Here is an 18628-nt window from a genome sequence, read left to right as displayed (position 1 = left end):
TAATCAGTGCTTGTTAAATGAGTGAATGAATGAATATACTTGTGACTTTTCCTCTACACTCCCTGCAATGCTGTGAGCAGGAGGCTACTCTTCTTTGGAAGTCTTGAATGTCCCACTTTTGTCCTTGGGAATCTTTCACCTTGGTGTGTTTGTGGCATTGACAATCCCATGTTAGCCTCCCTCGTCTAAGTCACTAACAGAGTCCACCGGTTCATTGTGTGTCCAAGGGCAGCCACTGAATCCTGTGGGAGCTGTCTTGTTGCATATGTCGTGACTTTACCAATGGGGAGAATCCCATTGCTCATGTATGCCAAGGAGAGGGCAGGCCATTAGTCTTCCCACCCTCCCTGCATCATTTATTTTGGATATGCCAGCTTGGGAAAGCAGCCTGTTTGGAATCATTTCAGCACATTCCAGAGTAGAAGAAATGCTTCCCTTGGCTTATTTTCCTTGAGGTTTAAAACAACAACGACAATAACAACCACCACCACCACAACCAGAGTTTCTTCATCATCTCTAAACTTGGGGTGATACTCTTGGTTGAGCATCATCTTTAAAAATTGAGCCTGAAGGGACCCAGGCAGCTCTTGTTCAAAGACAGCTTCAGCACCCAGGAAGCCAGAGTATTCAGAGAGAGACAGTGGAGGAAAGGACCCTGGCTAGCCAGCGTCTGGTCTCCTGTTCTGAGTGTCTGGCAATAGGGAGGTGATGGTCTGCTGTAGTCTGCCCTGGTCAGACCAGGCTGGGATTCGTGTCCATTTCTGACCGCCTTATTTTTGGAAGGACGTTGCTAAGTTGACAGAATCCAGAGGAAGATGAACAGGACAGTGAAGACATCCAGGTTCATCCCATTCCTTTGAAGGAGTTGGAAATGTTCAGCTTGCAGAAGGCTCAGGATTTGAATCTGGTCCCTCCCAGCTCTGAGTCCATCATTCTAGGCAATTGACCCCACTCTGCTTAATGTGGTTTTCTCCCATCTCCCAGACCCCTCTGAAAACCAGCTGGCCCCCAGCAGAGAGGTCTGCCTGCTCATTAGACAGGGCCACGGTTATTGATCAACAAAAGCTCTAAGCCATTCAGTTTGACAGCCTCCTCACGCAAGACTGATTTCTATCGGCTTCCCAACCATGCCTCATCCCTGCAGTTTTCGCAGTCTCCCCTATTCAGAAGAAGTCCTTTAAGTCAACCAAGCACATGAAAGGTCATACAGGAATGCTTGATTAGCTGCAAAAGATCCTTCTGGCCTATGCCCTGACAGTCTTGAGAGGGGGGTAGATTCAAGAGGCTAGTCTCTCCACCCTGGGGAAAATCTCATCTTGGCTCTCACCCCTTTCCCTCTCCAGCTCGAGCACAGGGCTCTTTACCCCTCCATCTGATTTCAGAGTGACTCAGCCTACAGAAGGAATTCCAGGGTTGGTTCTAACTTGCCACGGTGACCTTTTCTCCAGGGCTCCTTCGGTGCCTTTGTAGCGCTGCTGATCTCCCAAATACTCTTAGAGATGAGATGAGATGAAAGGTGACTAGACTAGCCTTAGCCAGCTCACACAGGGCTACTTGTCAGGCAGGTGAAGAAGGTTTTCTCAAGGGTTTCCTTAATTTTGTCTCTGCGAACTAGAGAGAAGTTTTACTAAAATACCCCTGGGTCTACATAGGGGTAGGTATGCACTCCCCATGGCTTGCTTGAAAGTGATTCAACAGACAAAAATCCAAAGTTTAAACAAAGCAAATAACTTAGAGGATGATTGTTGGGTTTATAAAACATCCTTTAAATAGAATTCCTTCAGTGTCGAGATAGCATCGCATACAGGGTACCCTTGCTTGCAAGGCGAGTTCAGGGGAAGAGTGAAGACTTTTCTGTGCCTAGGACAGTGCCTGACACCTCCTGTAGGCTTTTTTTTTTTTTTTTTTTTTTTTTTTTTGCGGGGCAATGGGGGTTAAGTGACTTGCCCAGGGTCACACAGCTAGTAAGTGTCAAGTGTCTGAGGCCGGATTTGAACTCAGGTACTCCTGAATCCAGGGCTGGTGCTTTATCCACTGTGCTACCTAGCCGCCCCCTTCCTGTAGGCTTTTAATAAATCCTTGTTGATGGAGTGGTTGGTTAATTCAAGCCTTGATTCAGTCACTCAGTGGCTGTGACTTGAAGACAAGAAGACCTGATTTCAAAGCCTGCCTCAGTTTCCTCCTAGTTGTGTGACCTCGGGCAAATTAGAAACTTCTCTGGGTTTCAGTTTCCTCTATAAAATGAGAGTTTGGACTCCATGGCCTCTGTGCAACTCAAAATCTTAAGTCAGAGAATCTTGGAGGTTTCCCTGTCCAAGTCTCTCTGCACATGAGGAAATTGAGGCCAGGAGCAGGGCACTGAGACATGCAAGGTTCCACAGCCAGGGACCAGCAGAGCCAGGATTGGATTAGAATCTGCAGCTCTTCTGGGTACCTCCCTTCTAATCCTGCTGGGCCTCACTTTCTTTGTCTGGGAGATGAAGACTTGGGTTGGATGAATGACTTTTGAAGCCCTTTCCGGGGTGCATGTATGAGTGTGTATGTGAGTGTATGTGAGTATGATTTTTTTCATGGTTTGATAGCTCATATCCGTGGCCCCTCCCTCAGACTACAGCCCATTCATGCTGTCTATCTTGTGATCTCCTGTAGGTCCTCCTGAGAAGGGCCACCAAAGTGCTGAGGGCAGACCTCTAGGGTAAAGGTTCTTAGTCTTTTCTGCATCCTGGGCCCCATGGGCCCTATGGACCTGTTCCCAGAATCATGTTTTTAAAAGTATAAAACACCCCTACCCCTCAAAAAAGTATAAAACAAAATAGATAAGGTTACAAAGGCAACTAATTATGTTGAAATGCAATTGTCAAAAATCCCCCACGAGTTAGGCAGCAGGTTAAGAATGACTGCCCCAGATTTTTGACTTGAAACGGCTCCCAAGTGAAGAGTGTCCCAAGCCTCCCTCTCAGCCCATGACTAGTTCTCCTCTTCCTGCCTCTCCCGGGCACCTCCCTCTGAGTCACTTTGCACACATTCTTCTCCTTGGGCACTTGCTTCTTCTTGTCCACCTTTCGCCTCCCCTTTGCTCTGGGTGACCTCCAACCTTCATTCTTTGGACACCGTGCTGCTCCATGGCTTGTGTCTATAGAGCATCCCTAAAGAATGCTAGTAACAGTAATATAATTGCAGCTTGTATTTATTTAATTCTTTCGTTGTCATAGAACATTCACACATTTTCTCATTTGATTCACACAACACCCTTGAAAAGTAGGTGCTTTTATTATTTCCATTTTTAAAGATGAGGAAACTGAGGAGGATAGTGGTTAAGGGACTGGCCCAGGGTCACACAGTTAGTCAGTGTCTGAGGCAATCCTGCAGTAAGTACGATTTGAGCTAAGCTTTGAAGGGGGCCAGGGAAGCAGACTGGGGGAAATGAGAGGGTTGCGCTTGCCAGTCATGGGGAACAGCCCAGGGAAAGGCATGGAGATGGGAAATTGGGTGTTTTGTTTAAGGTACTTCAAGACAAGAGTCAGTAAGCATTTGTTAAGCACCTACTATGTGCTAGGCGCCCTGCTAAGTGCTGGGGATACAAAGAGAGGCAAAAGACAGCCCCCGCTCTCATGGAGCTCCCAACCAAATCGGGGAGACCATAGACAAACCACTCTGCACAGACTTTGGGATTGAGCCACAGAGGGAAGGCAGTGGGATGGAGAGAACTTGGGAAAAGCTTCCTGTAGCAAGTGGGCTTGAAAGGAGCCAGCCAAGCCAGGAGGCAGGAGAGGAAGCCACAGGAGGTGCAGGGGAGCAGGGGACGGCTGATATGGTCAGACCTGAGATCTAGGAAAATCCCTTCAGTGGCTGAAGAGGCCCAGGACTGGAGGCAGGCAGATACCTGCAGGCACTGCAGTGGTCCTGGAGATGAGGGCCTGGGGGAGGGGGCAGCCGTTGTCAGAGGAGAGATGCTGCAAAGGGCAAATCCATAGGTTTTGGCAACAGCTGCGGCATGGGGGTGGTCAGAAAGAGTGAAGAGTCCAGGATGACTCCCAGGTGGGAGCCTGGGATCCTGGGAGCAGGGTGTTGCTCCCTATCACTTACAGTAACATAAGAGGTGGGAGGGTTTGGGGGAAGGATAATAAGGAATGTTTTGGACCCACTGAGTGAGCCAGTATTGCCAGAATGGAGATTACATGCAGAGGAAAAGAGAATGAGCCTGCCAAGGTAGGAAGGAACCAGCTTAGCTCAAAATGCCAAACAAAGGAGTTTATATTTGACCCCTTTCCATTTAAACTCTGTACTGACCAGTACCTCGTACATAGTAGGTGCTTAATACATATTGATTGAATTTTTTTAAAGTGTGTCTGAACCAGGATTCAAATGCAAATTAACCACAAGTGCAATTCTATCTCCTTTGCATATTTCAGAAAGAATTATGCTGTCCTGTGTAAAGAAATTTTGGTCTACCCATTTTTTTTAAGTATAGATCTATTAAGTGAGGTGTTCCTGTATACAGTGTGAAAGGTTTATGCAAAGCTATTTTTTCAATTGGCAAACTCTGTCAGATGCAATTACAGTACTTTGTTGATTGTTGGCAGGGGGAAGTCCTTCCCATCTCCACCCTGACAGCTGGTCCTGGAAGAGTTACTGATGGCTTTGGGAGGGATAGATGTGGACTTGAGGCCATATTTGATTGACAAAGGTAGTAACCCTGAGTGCATTTGGCAAGCCAACTCAAGATAGCTGAGCAGTGACTAAGGCTGCTCCAAGATCAATGCTCTAGATGAAGGAAGATGTTTCCTTAAAATATATTTTTTTAAGTGAGATTCTTACCTTTGGTTGTTAATACAAATAAAGCAAAAGCTGATGTAATTTAGAGTTGAAAGGGACTTTGGAAGTCATGTGGTCCAATTCTATCATTTTCCTGAGTAGAACTATCTGGACCAAAGAGATGATCCATCATAGGTATATTTTGGGGTCATGCTCTCTCCACTGCGCCCCTCCACCTTGGGAGCCAGTGACATTTTAAAATAAGAAATCGGGACTCAGAAGGATTTATTGTCGGCTCTTTTGTGAATGTTAAAAAAACAAGCAGACAAACCAAAAGACATTGTCAGGAGTGCCTTGCACTTTGCATACACTTCATAAATATTTGCTTAATTGGGTAGAATTTGAACTATTCCCAAAACAAAGAGTTTGGTTTTGATAAACTGAAAAGTCTTGTTTCTGGCATTTGGAGCTGACTCTAAAGGGCTGTTTGTGGAGGACCGTTGGTTTCCCCCTTTGGGGTGATAATTGCTGCTAAGACAGAGACTGCAATTGTCTGGCTCTCTTGCCAGGGACATGAAGATGTGCTGTCACTTGGACCTTTTGATCGTTTTTTTTTTCCTATTAAAAAAAAAGCCTGCTAGGAACAAATAAACAGCTAAGAAATCATTTTGCGATTAAGTAACAAGAACATGCCCATGAGAAAGAGGGTGTCCTTAATGTATCTGAAAGCTGCTGTTTCCCATTACTTTGGACATAAACACAAAGGCCCTTAAATAAAACCAGAAGTCAAGGCTCATTCCTTCCACCTCCATAGCCTCTATGACCCGGTCTTTTCTTTCCTTAGAAGGCTAGCCAGGCAATGCAGTGGCTAGAGGACTGGACCTGGGATCAGGAACACCTGAGATCAAATATAATCGCAGACACTAGCTCTATGACCTTGGGCAAATCCTTAAGCTCTGTCTGTCTTAGTGGCCTCATCTGTGAAATGGGGGTGAAAAAATAGCACCTACTTCCCCTGGGTGTTGTGAAGACAACATGTTTGTAAAAAGCTCAGCCAACTTTTTTTTTTTTTTTTTTTTGGCGAGGCAATGACAGTTAAGTGACTTGCCCAGGGTCACACAGCTAGTAAGCGTCAAGTTTCTGAGGCTGGATTTGAACTCAGGTCCTCCTGAATCCAAGGCCAGTGCTCTATCCACTGTGCCACCTAGCTGCCCCCTCAGCCAACTTTTAAAGTACTGTGCAAATGCTAGTTGTTGTTACTACTGCTACTACTACTACTACCACCACCACTACCACCACCATCCTGGTTCAGACCTTCAGCATCTAGACTATTATTATCACTTAAAACTTTTTTGTTATAACTTTTTATGAGTTCAGAAGATGTTCATTTCCATAGACAAAGTAGAACAGAAAGAGGATTGTATATAAAACTGCAAATCCCTATTACACATACTTTGGTTTTTCCTTTTAAGCATAGTGTGGGTGTGGCCCAACCATTTGGGCAGTGTAGACTGCAAGAGTGATGTCTACTATGTCAATTTGTACTCCCCCCTTTCTGTGCTGCTTCATGACCCCAACTTACTTCATACCATCAGTTCTGGGATTTTTTCTTGAGTTGGGGACTGGCCACATTGCTACTCGTCACTCACTCTCTTAGGGTCCTAGGGATAACACCCTGTGGAAGGAAATACCTCTACTATTTGCTGCTGTAGGTCCCCACTGGTGTACTTCCCATTTATACAAAATCAATCAGTCAGAGTGGCACCAATGACCTCCCCATAAAACATTTATGAAAAAATAAGGCAAAAGCAATAATATCATTTACTCAGATGGCAAGAGCAGGAATAATCAGACTTCAGATTTATTAAACAGAAGGCAAAAGCCATCTAAAATAAAATAAAACATTACAGTCTACCCATAAACCTGAGTAATGCTCTCCCACCAAGGCATGGAATAAAAATGAAAAGGAAACACACACACACACACACACACACACACTTAGCTGGGAAGCTCATGAACAGGGAAACCCACACACCAGAAGCAACTCACAACTGTGGATTGCAGGCCTTGATGTCCTTTACCCCTTCGAGAACAATCTGCACCACACAAAGATGCTTCTCTGATAAATCCCCCCATTTTGGTCCTCACCAATATGCTGCTGGGCAAAGTCCTCTTCTGCTTCCTAGACAATAGACCTGTTACAACCTTTTTAATTCTCAGCCACATTTAACAGGGCAGTAATAAAATACATATATATGCATAATATGTATATATATATGCACATTTAATAAAATACATATAGCAATACATACATGAGAATGTGTATACATATGTAATATGTATACACACATGTGTCATATATCTATATCTATATTTTGTCTATAAATAGATATATGTGTGTGTCTCTATATATCCACTTTTCTGTCTATCTATAAAGACACACTCACACACAAACATTGCACTTCTGTCAGAGAAGCACAGAACTCTTCAAGGTGACTCTGGGCAATTCTGACAAGCCCAGCCAGCTTTTCATTCAACAGGATTCTGCTTTCTCTCCTGTCATCTTCTAGCAAAGCAAAGCCTCTTCCCCACCAAGTCGAACTTATAACAAAACAGATGCAAAGCCTATTTTTCTGCCTCTTAAACTATAGAGTGTAGTAACAGGCAACCAGGAACTGCCTGAGGTTTTTCCCCCTTTCTCTTTTTATTTTTAATTTTTGCAGGGCAATGAGGGTTAAGTGACTTGCCCAGGGTCACACAGCTAGTTAAGTGTCAAGTGTCTGAGGCTGGATTTGAACTCAGGTCCTCCTGAATCCAAGGCCAGTGCTTTATTCACTGTGCCACCCAGCTGCAGCGCTCCCCCCCCCCCCCCGCCCCCGGCTTTCTCTTGATATAGATGACACTACAGAAGAGGAAACAGCTCTGTATACACAGCAGCAGAATTCAGCTCTCTTCCAATTAGCACAGTAGCCGAAGAGCCCTCTCCATTGAACAAACCTTTTTGCCAGCCAGTCTGCAAAATGTTCCCTCTCTTCCAATCAGCAGGTTCCCATCAAGACAGCTGAAGAATCAGCTTTCTCAGATGGAAACAGCTTCTTTGTTTATCCTTCCATGGCTTCTTGTGCTTAGCTTCCTTACTCTCTTGCTTCTTCTCTCTCTCTTCCTTTATCTACCAAAGACTCAAGTCACAGTTTCCTGGTCATCAGTGACTGTTTCAGTCAGATATGAACTCCACTGTCCTTTAATAATAATCTCATAGTCCCCAATCATTTGATTTACAGTTTCAATTGTAAACATTAAATCTCTTAAAAAAAAAACAAAAACAAAAACCAATAACAACAAAACCAATGTACCAATGAACAATAATGTCCCAAAGCTTGAATTACCTCCATCATTCTTCTGAAAACAGGTCCTCTCAGTATGAATCAGTCCTCCAAAGGGCAATTCTCTATCTATTTCTTGGAACAACCTGGATCTCTCCTCAATATTTTATGTTTTTTCATAAGTTAATTTTTTAAGGTTTTCTCCTCTCACACAATTTTCTTTCTGCCACTTTTAGCAAGCAAGTTCTTCTCATATGAAAGGGGCAGTAGCTTACATAAGTATATAATGAATTCAACATGTAACTTTCAGTGTTCCTACTTGTTTGTCTTTCCTTTTGTCTTATTCTGTGCACTTCTTTCATTTAAAAATGTTTATTTTTAACATTTCTTTTTAAAATTTTGAGTTTCAAATTCTGTCCCTCTCTCCTGCCTCCCCTCCACCCACTGGGAATATAAGCAATATGATAACCCAGTATACATGTGAAATTATGCAAAACATACTTCCATATTGCCCATGTTGAAGGAAGGAAGGAAAAAATGTCTATTTCGGTCTGCACTCAGTTCTTGAGTTCTTTCTCTGAGGTAGGTAGCATTTTTTAATCATAGGTCCTTTGGAGTTGTGATGGATCATTGTCTTGATCGGAGCAGCTAATTCTTTTACAGTTGGTCATCCTCATAATATTGCTATTATTATGTACAGTGTTCTCCTGGTTCTGCTCACTTCACTTTGCATCAGTCCACATAAGTCTTCCCAGATTTTTCTGAAACCATCCCTCTTCTTATTTCCCATGGTACCATAATGTTCCATGACAACCATATGTCACAACTTGTTCAGTCATTCCCCAATTTATGGGGAATGTTCAATGCACAGTTCTTTGCTGTACATTGCTTTTAAATGCTTTACTGACCCTCCTTTCTTTTATATGGGGAGGGTGTTCCCTCCCACTCCTATGCCCAATTTTTTTTTTGATGAGGCAATTGGGGTTAAATGACTTGCCTAGGGTCACACAGCTAGTAATTGTTATGTCTGAGGCCAGATTTGAACTCAGGTCCTTCTGATTCCAGGGCCGGTGCTCTATCCACTGTGCCACCTAGCTGCCCCTCCCATGCCCCATTGAGGGGGAGGACCCTTTGCAACAAATAACTTACATTGAAACTTGAAAAGTTTCAAAACATTAGTTCCTTATCATTAGACCCAAATATCCAGGATTGTGTGTGTAAGTGTATATATGAGTGTGTGTGAGTGTGTATGAGTTGAGTGAGTGTGTGTGTGTGTGTGTGTGTGTGTGTGTGTGTGTGTGTTTTAAAATAAGTTGAATTCGGTGGAAGTGGTCTAAAGGCACAGACACTTTGTCTGGACCTCTTTGGCTCCTAAAATGGGTTGTTTTGACACAGTGTCAAGAGAAGGTTTTATGTAGCTTTTGTGGGATAAGGGATCACCTTTCACCTGTTTTAAATGTGTGTTCATATCTGTATGTGTGTGATACTCACAGATGTAGCACTTTTGTCTCTTAATCTTTACCCCTAAGAACAACTGCTATTTCTGACACCATTATCCATTAGATTATAAGCTCCTTGAAGGCAGGGCTTGTCTTTTGCCCCTTTTTGTGTCCCCAGCTCTTAGCACAGTGCCTGGCACATAGTAGGTGCTTAATAGATGTTTATTAATTGACTTATGATATTTTATAACTTAAGTACTCTCAATTTTATTTTTTTAAACGCCTCTTTTTTTTCCTTTAAATCTTCTAGTTTACTTCACCTTAAAGTCAGCTTTCAATACCATATCAAATGAGAGGGAGAAACTGAAGCAGATGATGGAGCATGAGTCTTCCCCATCACCATCTGCACAGATTGTGGGTCTGAAGCGTGCCTTATCATCCGTAAGTTACACGTTATAGAGGGAATGTACATAGCTCTCCTGGCCACTAGGGGGCTTTATCATTCACAGAGTGCTGGGTCTGCTATAAGGGAGATCTGAGTTCAAATTTGACCTTATACACATACTGGCTGTTTAACTCCCATCGAGTCATTTAACCACTGTCTGCCTCAGTTTCCTCAACTATAAAATGGGGATAATAGCAGCACCTATCTCCCAGAGTTGTTGAAAAATCAAATGAGATATTTATATGTTTTCTATAATATTTATAAAGTGCTTAGCACATGACTAACACAGAGTAGGTGCTTCACAAATGCTTCCTTCCCTCCCTCCCTCTTTCTTTCCTTCCTTCCTTCCTTCCTTCTTGCTTATGTCTTTTTATCTTGTTTGGATCCTGGGTATCACAGAGAGTTCTTGACTATATAAACCAACTAGATGATCATTATTTTCATTCAACAAACAAATCCAGTCAGCATTTATTAAGCACCTATTGTATATAGCATTATATAGTATATAGGAGCCGTCAGGAAAAACAAAGAATACACATTTCAGAATTTGGTTCCAGTCCTTGCTCTGACTGTGTTAACTCAGGCATGTACTTAACCTCTGGGAGTGACTGAATTTCAGAGCAGGTGCCTATGTGCCTGGGAAAGGGAATTCTAGAATTCCCAAGACCAATGAAATCACAGGGCCAGCCTCTCCCCCCATTCCTCTCCAAAATGTACAGTGTGGTACAATGGCAATTCACATACATGTGTAGGTGGTGCAGGGATACTTCACACACATGTGTAGGTGGTGCAGTAATAATTCACATGTCTATAGTATTTCATTGTTTGCCAATCACTTTGCTGCTAACATGGAGGTCATTCGATCCTCTCTTTAGCCCTGGGAGACAGTTGTTACTAGTATTCCAATTTTACAGAGATGGGATGACTTGGCCAAGGTGGGAAAAGGGATGTGATGTTCAGGAGACGGCCCCATAGAGCAGGTCAGTTTTGTTGGAATGGGGTGTGTGTGAAGGGGAATTACATGGAACAAATGTACATGGGCTGGGAGCCAGAATGGGGAAGGCACCAAGTGCCAGGCCCGGGGCTTTGTTGGGATCTGAATCTTTTTAAAGGCCAGGCTGGGGTCAGCATATGCACAGATTTAAGCAGCCCTTCTTTGGACCGGCTACCATGAGCTCTAATGGAATGGCTCCTCGGCTCTCAGAGAAGTGGAGCTGTTTTCAGGTCCCTCCATGCTCAGATGAAGGCAAGCTGATGCTTCCTCTCTGACCTTCTTATCCATTAAGAAGATCACTGGTTACGCAAAGGGAAACCCAGCTCACCCCCTGGCCAGTTTGAGAGTTGGTGAGCTAAGTTAGGACAGAAGAGAGCTTTCTTTACCTTGTGGGGTTCGCTCTTCCAGTTGGCCAGGGATTAGGATCTGTGTGTCTTCCTCTTCTCGGATGGGTGTCTGGAGGTGAAGGGATGGACATGGAGGTGGGTACAGCGGGAGCCAAACTTGTTCAATAAGGTTTGTGCATTTCTCCCCATCCTTCCAAAAACTGCAACAGAGACAGCAAAGCTAAGACTTGTGATGGGCACGGCCAGGATCCTGGGAGCGTGTTTCAGCGGTGATTACGGAATTCTCATCTTCCTTCCTTCCTTCCTTCCTTCCTTCCTTCCTTCCTTCCTTCCTTCCTTCCTTCCTTCCCTCCCTCCCTCCCTCCCTCCCTCCTTCCTTCCTCCCTCCCTCCCTCCTTCCTTCCTTCCTTCCTTCCTTCCTTCCTTCCTTCCTTCCTTCCTTCCTTCCTTCCTTCCTTCCTTCCTTCCTTCCTTCCTTTCCTCCTTTCCTCTCCCTCCCCTTTCCCTCCCTTGCTTCCTTTTAAAGGGATTTGTGCCTGTTTTAAAATAACCTGCACCTGTAATCCAAATTTACCCTAACTCAAGAACCGGGCAGTGGAATTTCTAGGACCGAGTAACTTCCCCACCCCCCACCTCAACCCTCTTCCTTCCCTCACTGACTTCATGACTCCACTTGCCCTGGGAAGAGTCTCTTGGCTTCCTCTGAGCAAGAGAGAGAAAGCAAATGTTGCACATGCACCTGGAATGACTGTGACCCTCTGGACCCCAGCCTCTTTTGGAAATGAGGGGTCATAGGTGGGAATGTCAGAAGGAGGAAACTAACTCTTTCTGACTTTGAGAGAGCCTGTGTGTAGAAAGCTGAGCAGAAGACCAGGGACTCCCTTAAAGGCAAAGGAAGGATAATGCAACATGTTTGCTCATCCCTCACCATTTACCTATTCCTGCTGCCCTTTTAGGAGGAGACAATATAATAATCCTTTAAAGCCGGGTAAGTAAATGCACCTGTAACCTCAGAGAATGAATGAATTCCCCTGGTTAGGAAATCTCTACAAGGAAATTTTCTTCTCATCCTCCCCCCACATCCTGCTCCGAGCTGACCCCCCAGCTTCCAGTTTAGCTGTGGTGGTCAGGGTTAGGCAGGTATTAGCTTCTGGGAGGGCTGGGCTGGGCAGATGGGTGGGAGAGGAATGTTCTTTGTTAGTCACAGGCCAGGGAGGAAAGGGGGTCAGTCACGAGTAGCCCGGCAGCAGAGGAGGGTGAGAAAATTGGAAGAGAGACGGGGAGGCTGGCGGGCCAGACTGACCCTGTCTCAGGCCCAGCCTCTAATGGCGTCGTTAGTTTTGATTCCCATTTTCCACCCTCTTCTTAAAAAGCTGCAACTTCTTATCCTGAAGCAGAAACTCAAGCCTGCAGCCAGTACAAATGCTTGACCTACAACACTGCAGGTTTCCTCTTTCATTTTTTTCAACCTCCCCACCCCACTGTTTGCATGGGTTTGGGTGTTGTTCCTAATCCATTTTCTCCACAAAAGCCCTACCCCTATCCTGAGTTTTCGAGGGTTATGTCATGGAGAAGATAAACTCAGGCAAGTTCTACCAAGTCAGAAGGGCTTTGAATATGGGCCTGGGAATTGTGCTCCTTTCAGCCCATGAATAGACTCATTTCTGGGACCATAATAGAGCATCACTTGAGAGCCAGAAGGCATTTTATCTTAGAAATCATTCATCAATCATCAAATGTTTATGAAGCACCTACGCTATGCCAGGCACTGGCAATAGGAAAAGAGGTACAAGATAGCCCCTGCCCTTAAGAAGCTTACAATCTAATGATCTAGTCTAGAAGTTCTTAACCCACAGCCCAGGAATTTGGCTTGGATTTTTTTTTGGGGGGAGGGGGTAACTGCTCTTCAATATAACGGGTTTCCTTTGTAATCCTATGTATTTTTATTAAAAAAACAACAACATGATTCTGGGGGCAGCTATGTGGCACAGTGGATAAAGTACCAGCACTGGATTCAGGAGGACCTGAGTTCAAATCTGGCCTCAGACACTTGACACTTACTAGCTCTGTGACCCTGGGCAAGTCACTTAACCCTCATTGCCCTGCCAACAAACAACCAAAACAATGAAAACCAAACCAAACCATGATTCCGAGAAGGAGTCCATGGGCTTCTCCAGACATGCTGTCAAAGGGGGTCCATGACACACACACACAGATGGTTTAAGAGCCCCCAGTCTAGTCCAACCCTTCTCATTTTATAAATGATCAAACCAGGGCCTGAAGAAGTAAAGTGACTTGTCCAAAGGCATACAGGCAGTGAGACTGATCCAGAGGTTCATCGTTCAAAAAGTACCATTAAGATGTGGTATATGGTGGAAGGAAGGAATATCATTCCTTGAGTCAAACTTGGCAAGCCTGTTCAGAGGATTTCAGAGCTCATCTTTTCTGAGGGTCAGAGCATTAAATGTGGGTAGTGAGCCTCCGTTGACCTGTGAGGGTGTAGAGTTCAATATCAATGGATTGACTAACCCTGTCACCGATCTCTTGTGCATATCTCATCCAGCCCACAGTGACACGTCTTTTCTATTAATGTGGCCCCAATATTTTTTTTAACATGTTCCAGGCCCTAGCACAAAATACAGACCTTAAAGACCGCTTACGTAGAATCCATGCTGAGTCCCTGTTCCTCGATTCTGCTGCCGGTGCCAAGTCAAGTGACGGTCTGGCAGAGGTGGGTACGGGTTTCTCCTCCGTGACTGCAGTCCCCTGCTGCATGATTCCTCTTCCCCAATTCTGCCCCTCCTGCCTGATTCCTACCAGTGCAAACAGTGCTCGTGGCCTCAGCCTTGGTCCTCCCTTGGTACCTGTGACTTCATGACCAGAGGAACTGAGTGCTATTGGGGGTAGCAGGTTTTCTTTAGAGAACAGGCTAACCATGTTTTACAATGATTAGTCAGAAGTTCCTTCCCCTTTTATTTCTCTCCTTCATTTCCCCCTCATTCCTACCACCTTCTATCAGGTATCATTGTGTGCATGTGTGTGTGTGTGTACATGTGTGTACACATGTGTATGTATGTGTACGTGTGTGTGAGATGGGGTGAAGGAGGGAAGTCCGGGTAAGGGAACCCTCAGAGATTTTCATAAAGGACCAGACTTGCTTCCTGTGAGCTCTGGTCCCCCAGTTTCTTGTCTCCCCACCTTGTTGGTCCTTCTTTGTTCCCTTCTTCCATCCCTTGAAAGATTTTGTGGTAAATAGTGATGGAAAAGGGGCCCACCGTCTTCCATAGGTTTGTGTTGTTAACTGGCTTTCAGGCGATTGTTTTGTTATGAAATCTCCCCGTTCCTCTAAGAGGAGGAGAAGCTCTCCAGATGGGTGCTGTCCCTAAAATTAGCTGTGGAAAGGGGCAAATAAGGGAAAGGATCTTATTTTTAGCCATTTGTTGTTTATGGAAGACGGGAGCAGATTGGTTTACCGGCAGCGTGCGTGGCGGTGTGCATTTCACATCCGGAGAGCTGTGTTTGCAGTCCAATGGAACAGGGCTCCATAGTAGCTTCTGCTGAATCTGCGTGTTTCTGCTTCATTTCTCCCTCGGTGCATCTACACAAGGACCGCTTTGGACATTTCTGTCACAATGACTGCCTCGAAATAAGCCAAACAGAAGAAAGGGAGTGCCTCCTCCCCCCCCCCCCCAATTTTACTCCATAGTGTGATTCTTTCCTGATTTCTGGAATCTGGAGTTTTGTTTTCTGTCTTTCTTTTTTAAAGGTGTGCAGTTTAATCTAATCTTCCTGCGTATGCAAATCATTTCCACTCTATGCTTACTGTCTTGGTTGTAGTCATTTATGGAAGCTTTCAGGGCCAACAATTATCTTAATGACCTGTGCCTTTCTTCTTTCCCGGGATTGCTGACCGATATCTCCAAATGGATCTAACACAACATGATAGCAGCTCCCTTATTCCCAGAGAAGAACCCTCTGGGATCTTAGTTTGTTTGTGAAAATTGACTCTGGGTTTTCTTACTATGCCCCAACTTAGAAATGGAAGCAGCCTGTTCAGGGTTTTACTACAGTGAGCCTAGAGTCAGAAAGACCTGAGTTCTAATCTAATCCAGCCTCAGACACTTTCTAGCTATGTGACCCTGGGCAAGTCACTTCTATTTGCCTTAGTTTCCTTTGCAAAATGGGAATAATAATAGTACTTGCCTCCTGAGGTTGTTGTGAGGATCAAATGAAATAATAACTGTAAAGTGCTTAGTATGGTGCCTCACAGCTAATAAGCTCGATAGCTGCTTTATTATTATTAATTATATTTTCATGAAAAACTTTCTGAATTAGTTGCTCTCACATTTGAGTCCATTGGATTCCATTGGGACCATGAAGACCTTGTTTGTGCTATGGGTCTCAGCTCTGAAGCACAGGTAGGGTCACCTCAGAGAGGTAAGGAGAAGGATCGGACAAATGACTGCTGGGTCAGGATGCCTTCTTAAGCATCTTAGTACAAAATATGGCCATTATCAACCGTCCGAGAAACTTGGGTTAAAGAAATCTTAGCCAAGGCTGTCATTTATTAGTTAAATATTACCTAAGAGATATGGCTGGAATGTGGAAATGAGAGAAACAGTGATTGCTTGCAGGGGTATAGGGGGAGGGCTGTTCTGGGGCAGTGGAAGGAGCCCTGGACTTGGGGGCCCCAGAAATCCCAAGTTTCTGCCTCAGGCTGCCATTTATCAGCTGTGTGACCTTGGACAGATTGCCTAATTTGATTCGGTTTCACAGACATTTCTCTGAGCGCTGAAGACATGGAGACAAAAATGAATTAACCTCTGCCCCTTCCCTCAGGAAGTTTATGGTCTCCTGGGGTGGGGGGTGGAGGGGGAGGAGCATGTAGTCTGTACAGTAACACAAGTACAGGTGAAGCAGGAGAGAGCCCTTTAAACTGGGAGGAGGGGAGAGGAGTCAGGGAAGGCTTCCTATCAGGAAGTGACCCCTGAGAAGAGCCTTGAAGCAAAGCCAGGAGAAGAAAGAAGGCTGTCCAGGCATGAGTCACACTGTATGCATATGTATGGAAGGGGGGGGGGGGTGGTTCCAGAGGAGTATGGACAAGTTTGGGTAGAGCTGGGGGTTAGGAAGGGAAGGTGCAGAAATTAGGCTGGGATGGGGGGGGCACTTTGAGCCTCAGTTTCCTCCCTTGTAAAATAGGGGTGATGATACTTGTAGGAGGTTATTGTGAGGATCCAATAGGATCATCTACGTGCGGTGCTCTGTGAATGCCAGTGATTTACCGTAGATTTGTAAGTAAAGGGAGAGAGCCAGGGAGAGGAAACAGAGAATCTGTGGCCTCCTTTAGTTTGGCTCCATGTTCTCCAACTCTCATTCAAAGATCTGTCTTTATCTGGTCATTTTTATTGTTTTATTTTCACCTCAATAGAAGAGTTTGGGCAGCTGGGTGGTGAACACTGGGCCTAGAAACAAGAAGATCTGAGTTCAGATCTGGCTGCCGACACTTACTATTTGTGTGACCCTGTGTAAGTCACTTTACCCCGTCTGCCTTAGTTTCCTCATCTCTTAAATGAGCTGGAGAAGGAAATGGCCAATCACTCCAGGATCTTTGGCAAGAGAAGCCCAAACGGGGCCTCAGAGAGTCAGACACAGTTGAACAACAAGAGTTTTGTTTCATTTCCTCTGTTTTCTTTTTCTATGACTCCATTCTTTTTGTTGGAAGAGCCCTCCCATCCACCGGTGGTCCTGGAAGGTCGACACAATCAGCAAATCTGGCCGTACCAATAGCTGACATTTCCATTGCACTTTCAAGTTAACTGAGCATTTCCCTTCAAGCATCCTGAGGGGTCCGGTTGGCTCCCCTGCGATGGGGGCGAGACCAGTTCTGTTTGGTACTGCTGAAGGGAAGAAACTGAAGCCCTGGGGAGATGGGACCCAGAGGAAGATGGAGGCCTCACAGAAGTGGATTGTGCAATTATTAAGCACCCACTGTGTACCCCCAAATGATGCTAGACGCAGGATACAGATGAGCAAATCATTCTGTGCCCTCAGGGAGCTTACATAGACACACATGAGTTCACACAAATATAGGGATAATCGCTAAGGACCCACTCTGTGGTTCCATTGTCAGGGGAACTTCCAGGAGAGGACACTCTTTCTACCCATGCAGGTTGGCACCTCCTCTGCAGCACATAGTTTAACAGGGTCTCCTAGATCACTGAGAAGTGAAGTTACTTGCTCAGGATCACAAAATTGGGCTTGAACCCAGACCCTCCTGTCTTGGAGACCAGCTCTTTATCCACTATACCATGCTTCTTCACTCTGTAAAAACCCAACGAGGTGATTTTGTTCGGGAGATGAGTCGGTGGGAGGTTCCAAAAAGGCCTGAAAGGAAGCCAGCTGGGTGGTACCAGGGGATAGTGTGCTGGGCCCAGAGTCAGAAAGATGTGGCTTCAAAGCCTGCCTCAGCAAGTTATTAGCTGTGTGACCCTGGCCAAGTCACTTAAGCCTCCTCCTCAGTTTACCCATCTGTAAAATGGAAAGCACCTATCTTTCAGGGTGGTTATGGAGATAAACTGATAATAGTATTTGTAAAGCACTTTGCAAACCTTAAAGCACTATACCAACTATTATTACTATTACATAAATATTCTTATTCTTCTTAAACTGACCTTTGAAGGAAGTAAGGGAGTCTGACAGACAGAAAGATGTAAGAAAAAAACTTCCTCAGAATCGCAGCTCCCCAGTAATGAGAGCTGGGCTCTCACTGGCTGCCCCAGGAGATAATGGGGAATTGCTGTCCTGGACTTTGGGGTTCTCCCCATTTCTCAGATGTGGAAACTGAGACATAGAGATGAGGTGACATGAAATGGGGAACTAGTGGGGCCTCTTCCCCTCCTTGGCCATTACCGCATTCTGTCATTGGTTTAGAATGTGCTTTGTAGGTCCTGTTGTCCCCCCATTTTAGCACTTTATTAGAGTAATAACAAGGGGCATAATTGCTCTTTGGTGGGTAAACAGCGAGTTAATCATTCATCGGGACATCAAAGACTTTGCTTTGTCATTGCCTCTTCCGAGATGTTGGTTTTTGTAGCAAGAGGGGATTTGAATACAGAGCCCAAACCACTCAGTCATGGGGATGACCTCTCACCCCAATAACACTGACCTATAAGAGATCACAGTGAGAGAGCCCGAGATTTCAAGCCGGCAGAGACTGTGAAGGCCGTAGTCCAACACCCTTACTTGACAAATGAGGAAAGCGAGGCCCTGGGCTGGGGGTGGGGGGGCTGTGATTTGCCTGGCGTCACCCAGCAGAACAGCCATAA

At 45.0% G+C, this 18628-nt stretch overlaps 1 protein-coding gene across 3 annotated transcripts in view; it reads left to right on the top strand.

Moving 5' to 3' along the window:
• The window catches only part of OSBPL3 (oxysterol binding protein like 3), a 155673-nt gene that overhangs the window by 91885 nt on the left and 45160 nt on the right, over nucleotides 1-18628 (top strand). For 2 of the 3 annotated variants that reach the window (XM_043966891.1, XM_043966890.1), the window contains exons 11-12: nucleotides 9828-9958; nucleotides 13927-14034. In XM_043966891.1, coding sequence (XP_043822826.1) covers nucleotides 9828-9958; nucleotides 13927-14034 — 239 coding nt within the window. The remainder of the gene's footprint in view (nucleotides 1-9827; nucleotides 9959-13926; nucleotides 14035-18628) is intronic. The other variant, XM_043966892.1, reaches the window with a different exon arrangement.

This window comes from Dromiciops gliroides, chromosome 5, assembly GCF_019393635.1.
Source record: "Dromiciops gliroides isolate mDroGli1 chromosome 5, mDroGli1.pri, whole genome shotgun sequence".
NCBI lineage: Eukaryota > Metazoa > Chordata > Mammalia > Microbiotheria > Microbiotheriidae > Dromiciops > Dromiciops gliroides.
The sequence above is the reverse complement of the archived record's forward strand: the minus strand, read 5'-3'. Positions and strand labels throughout refer to the sequence as shown.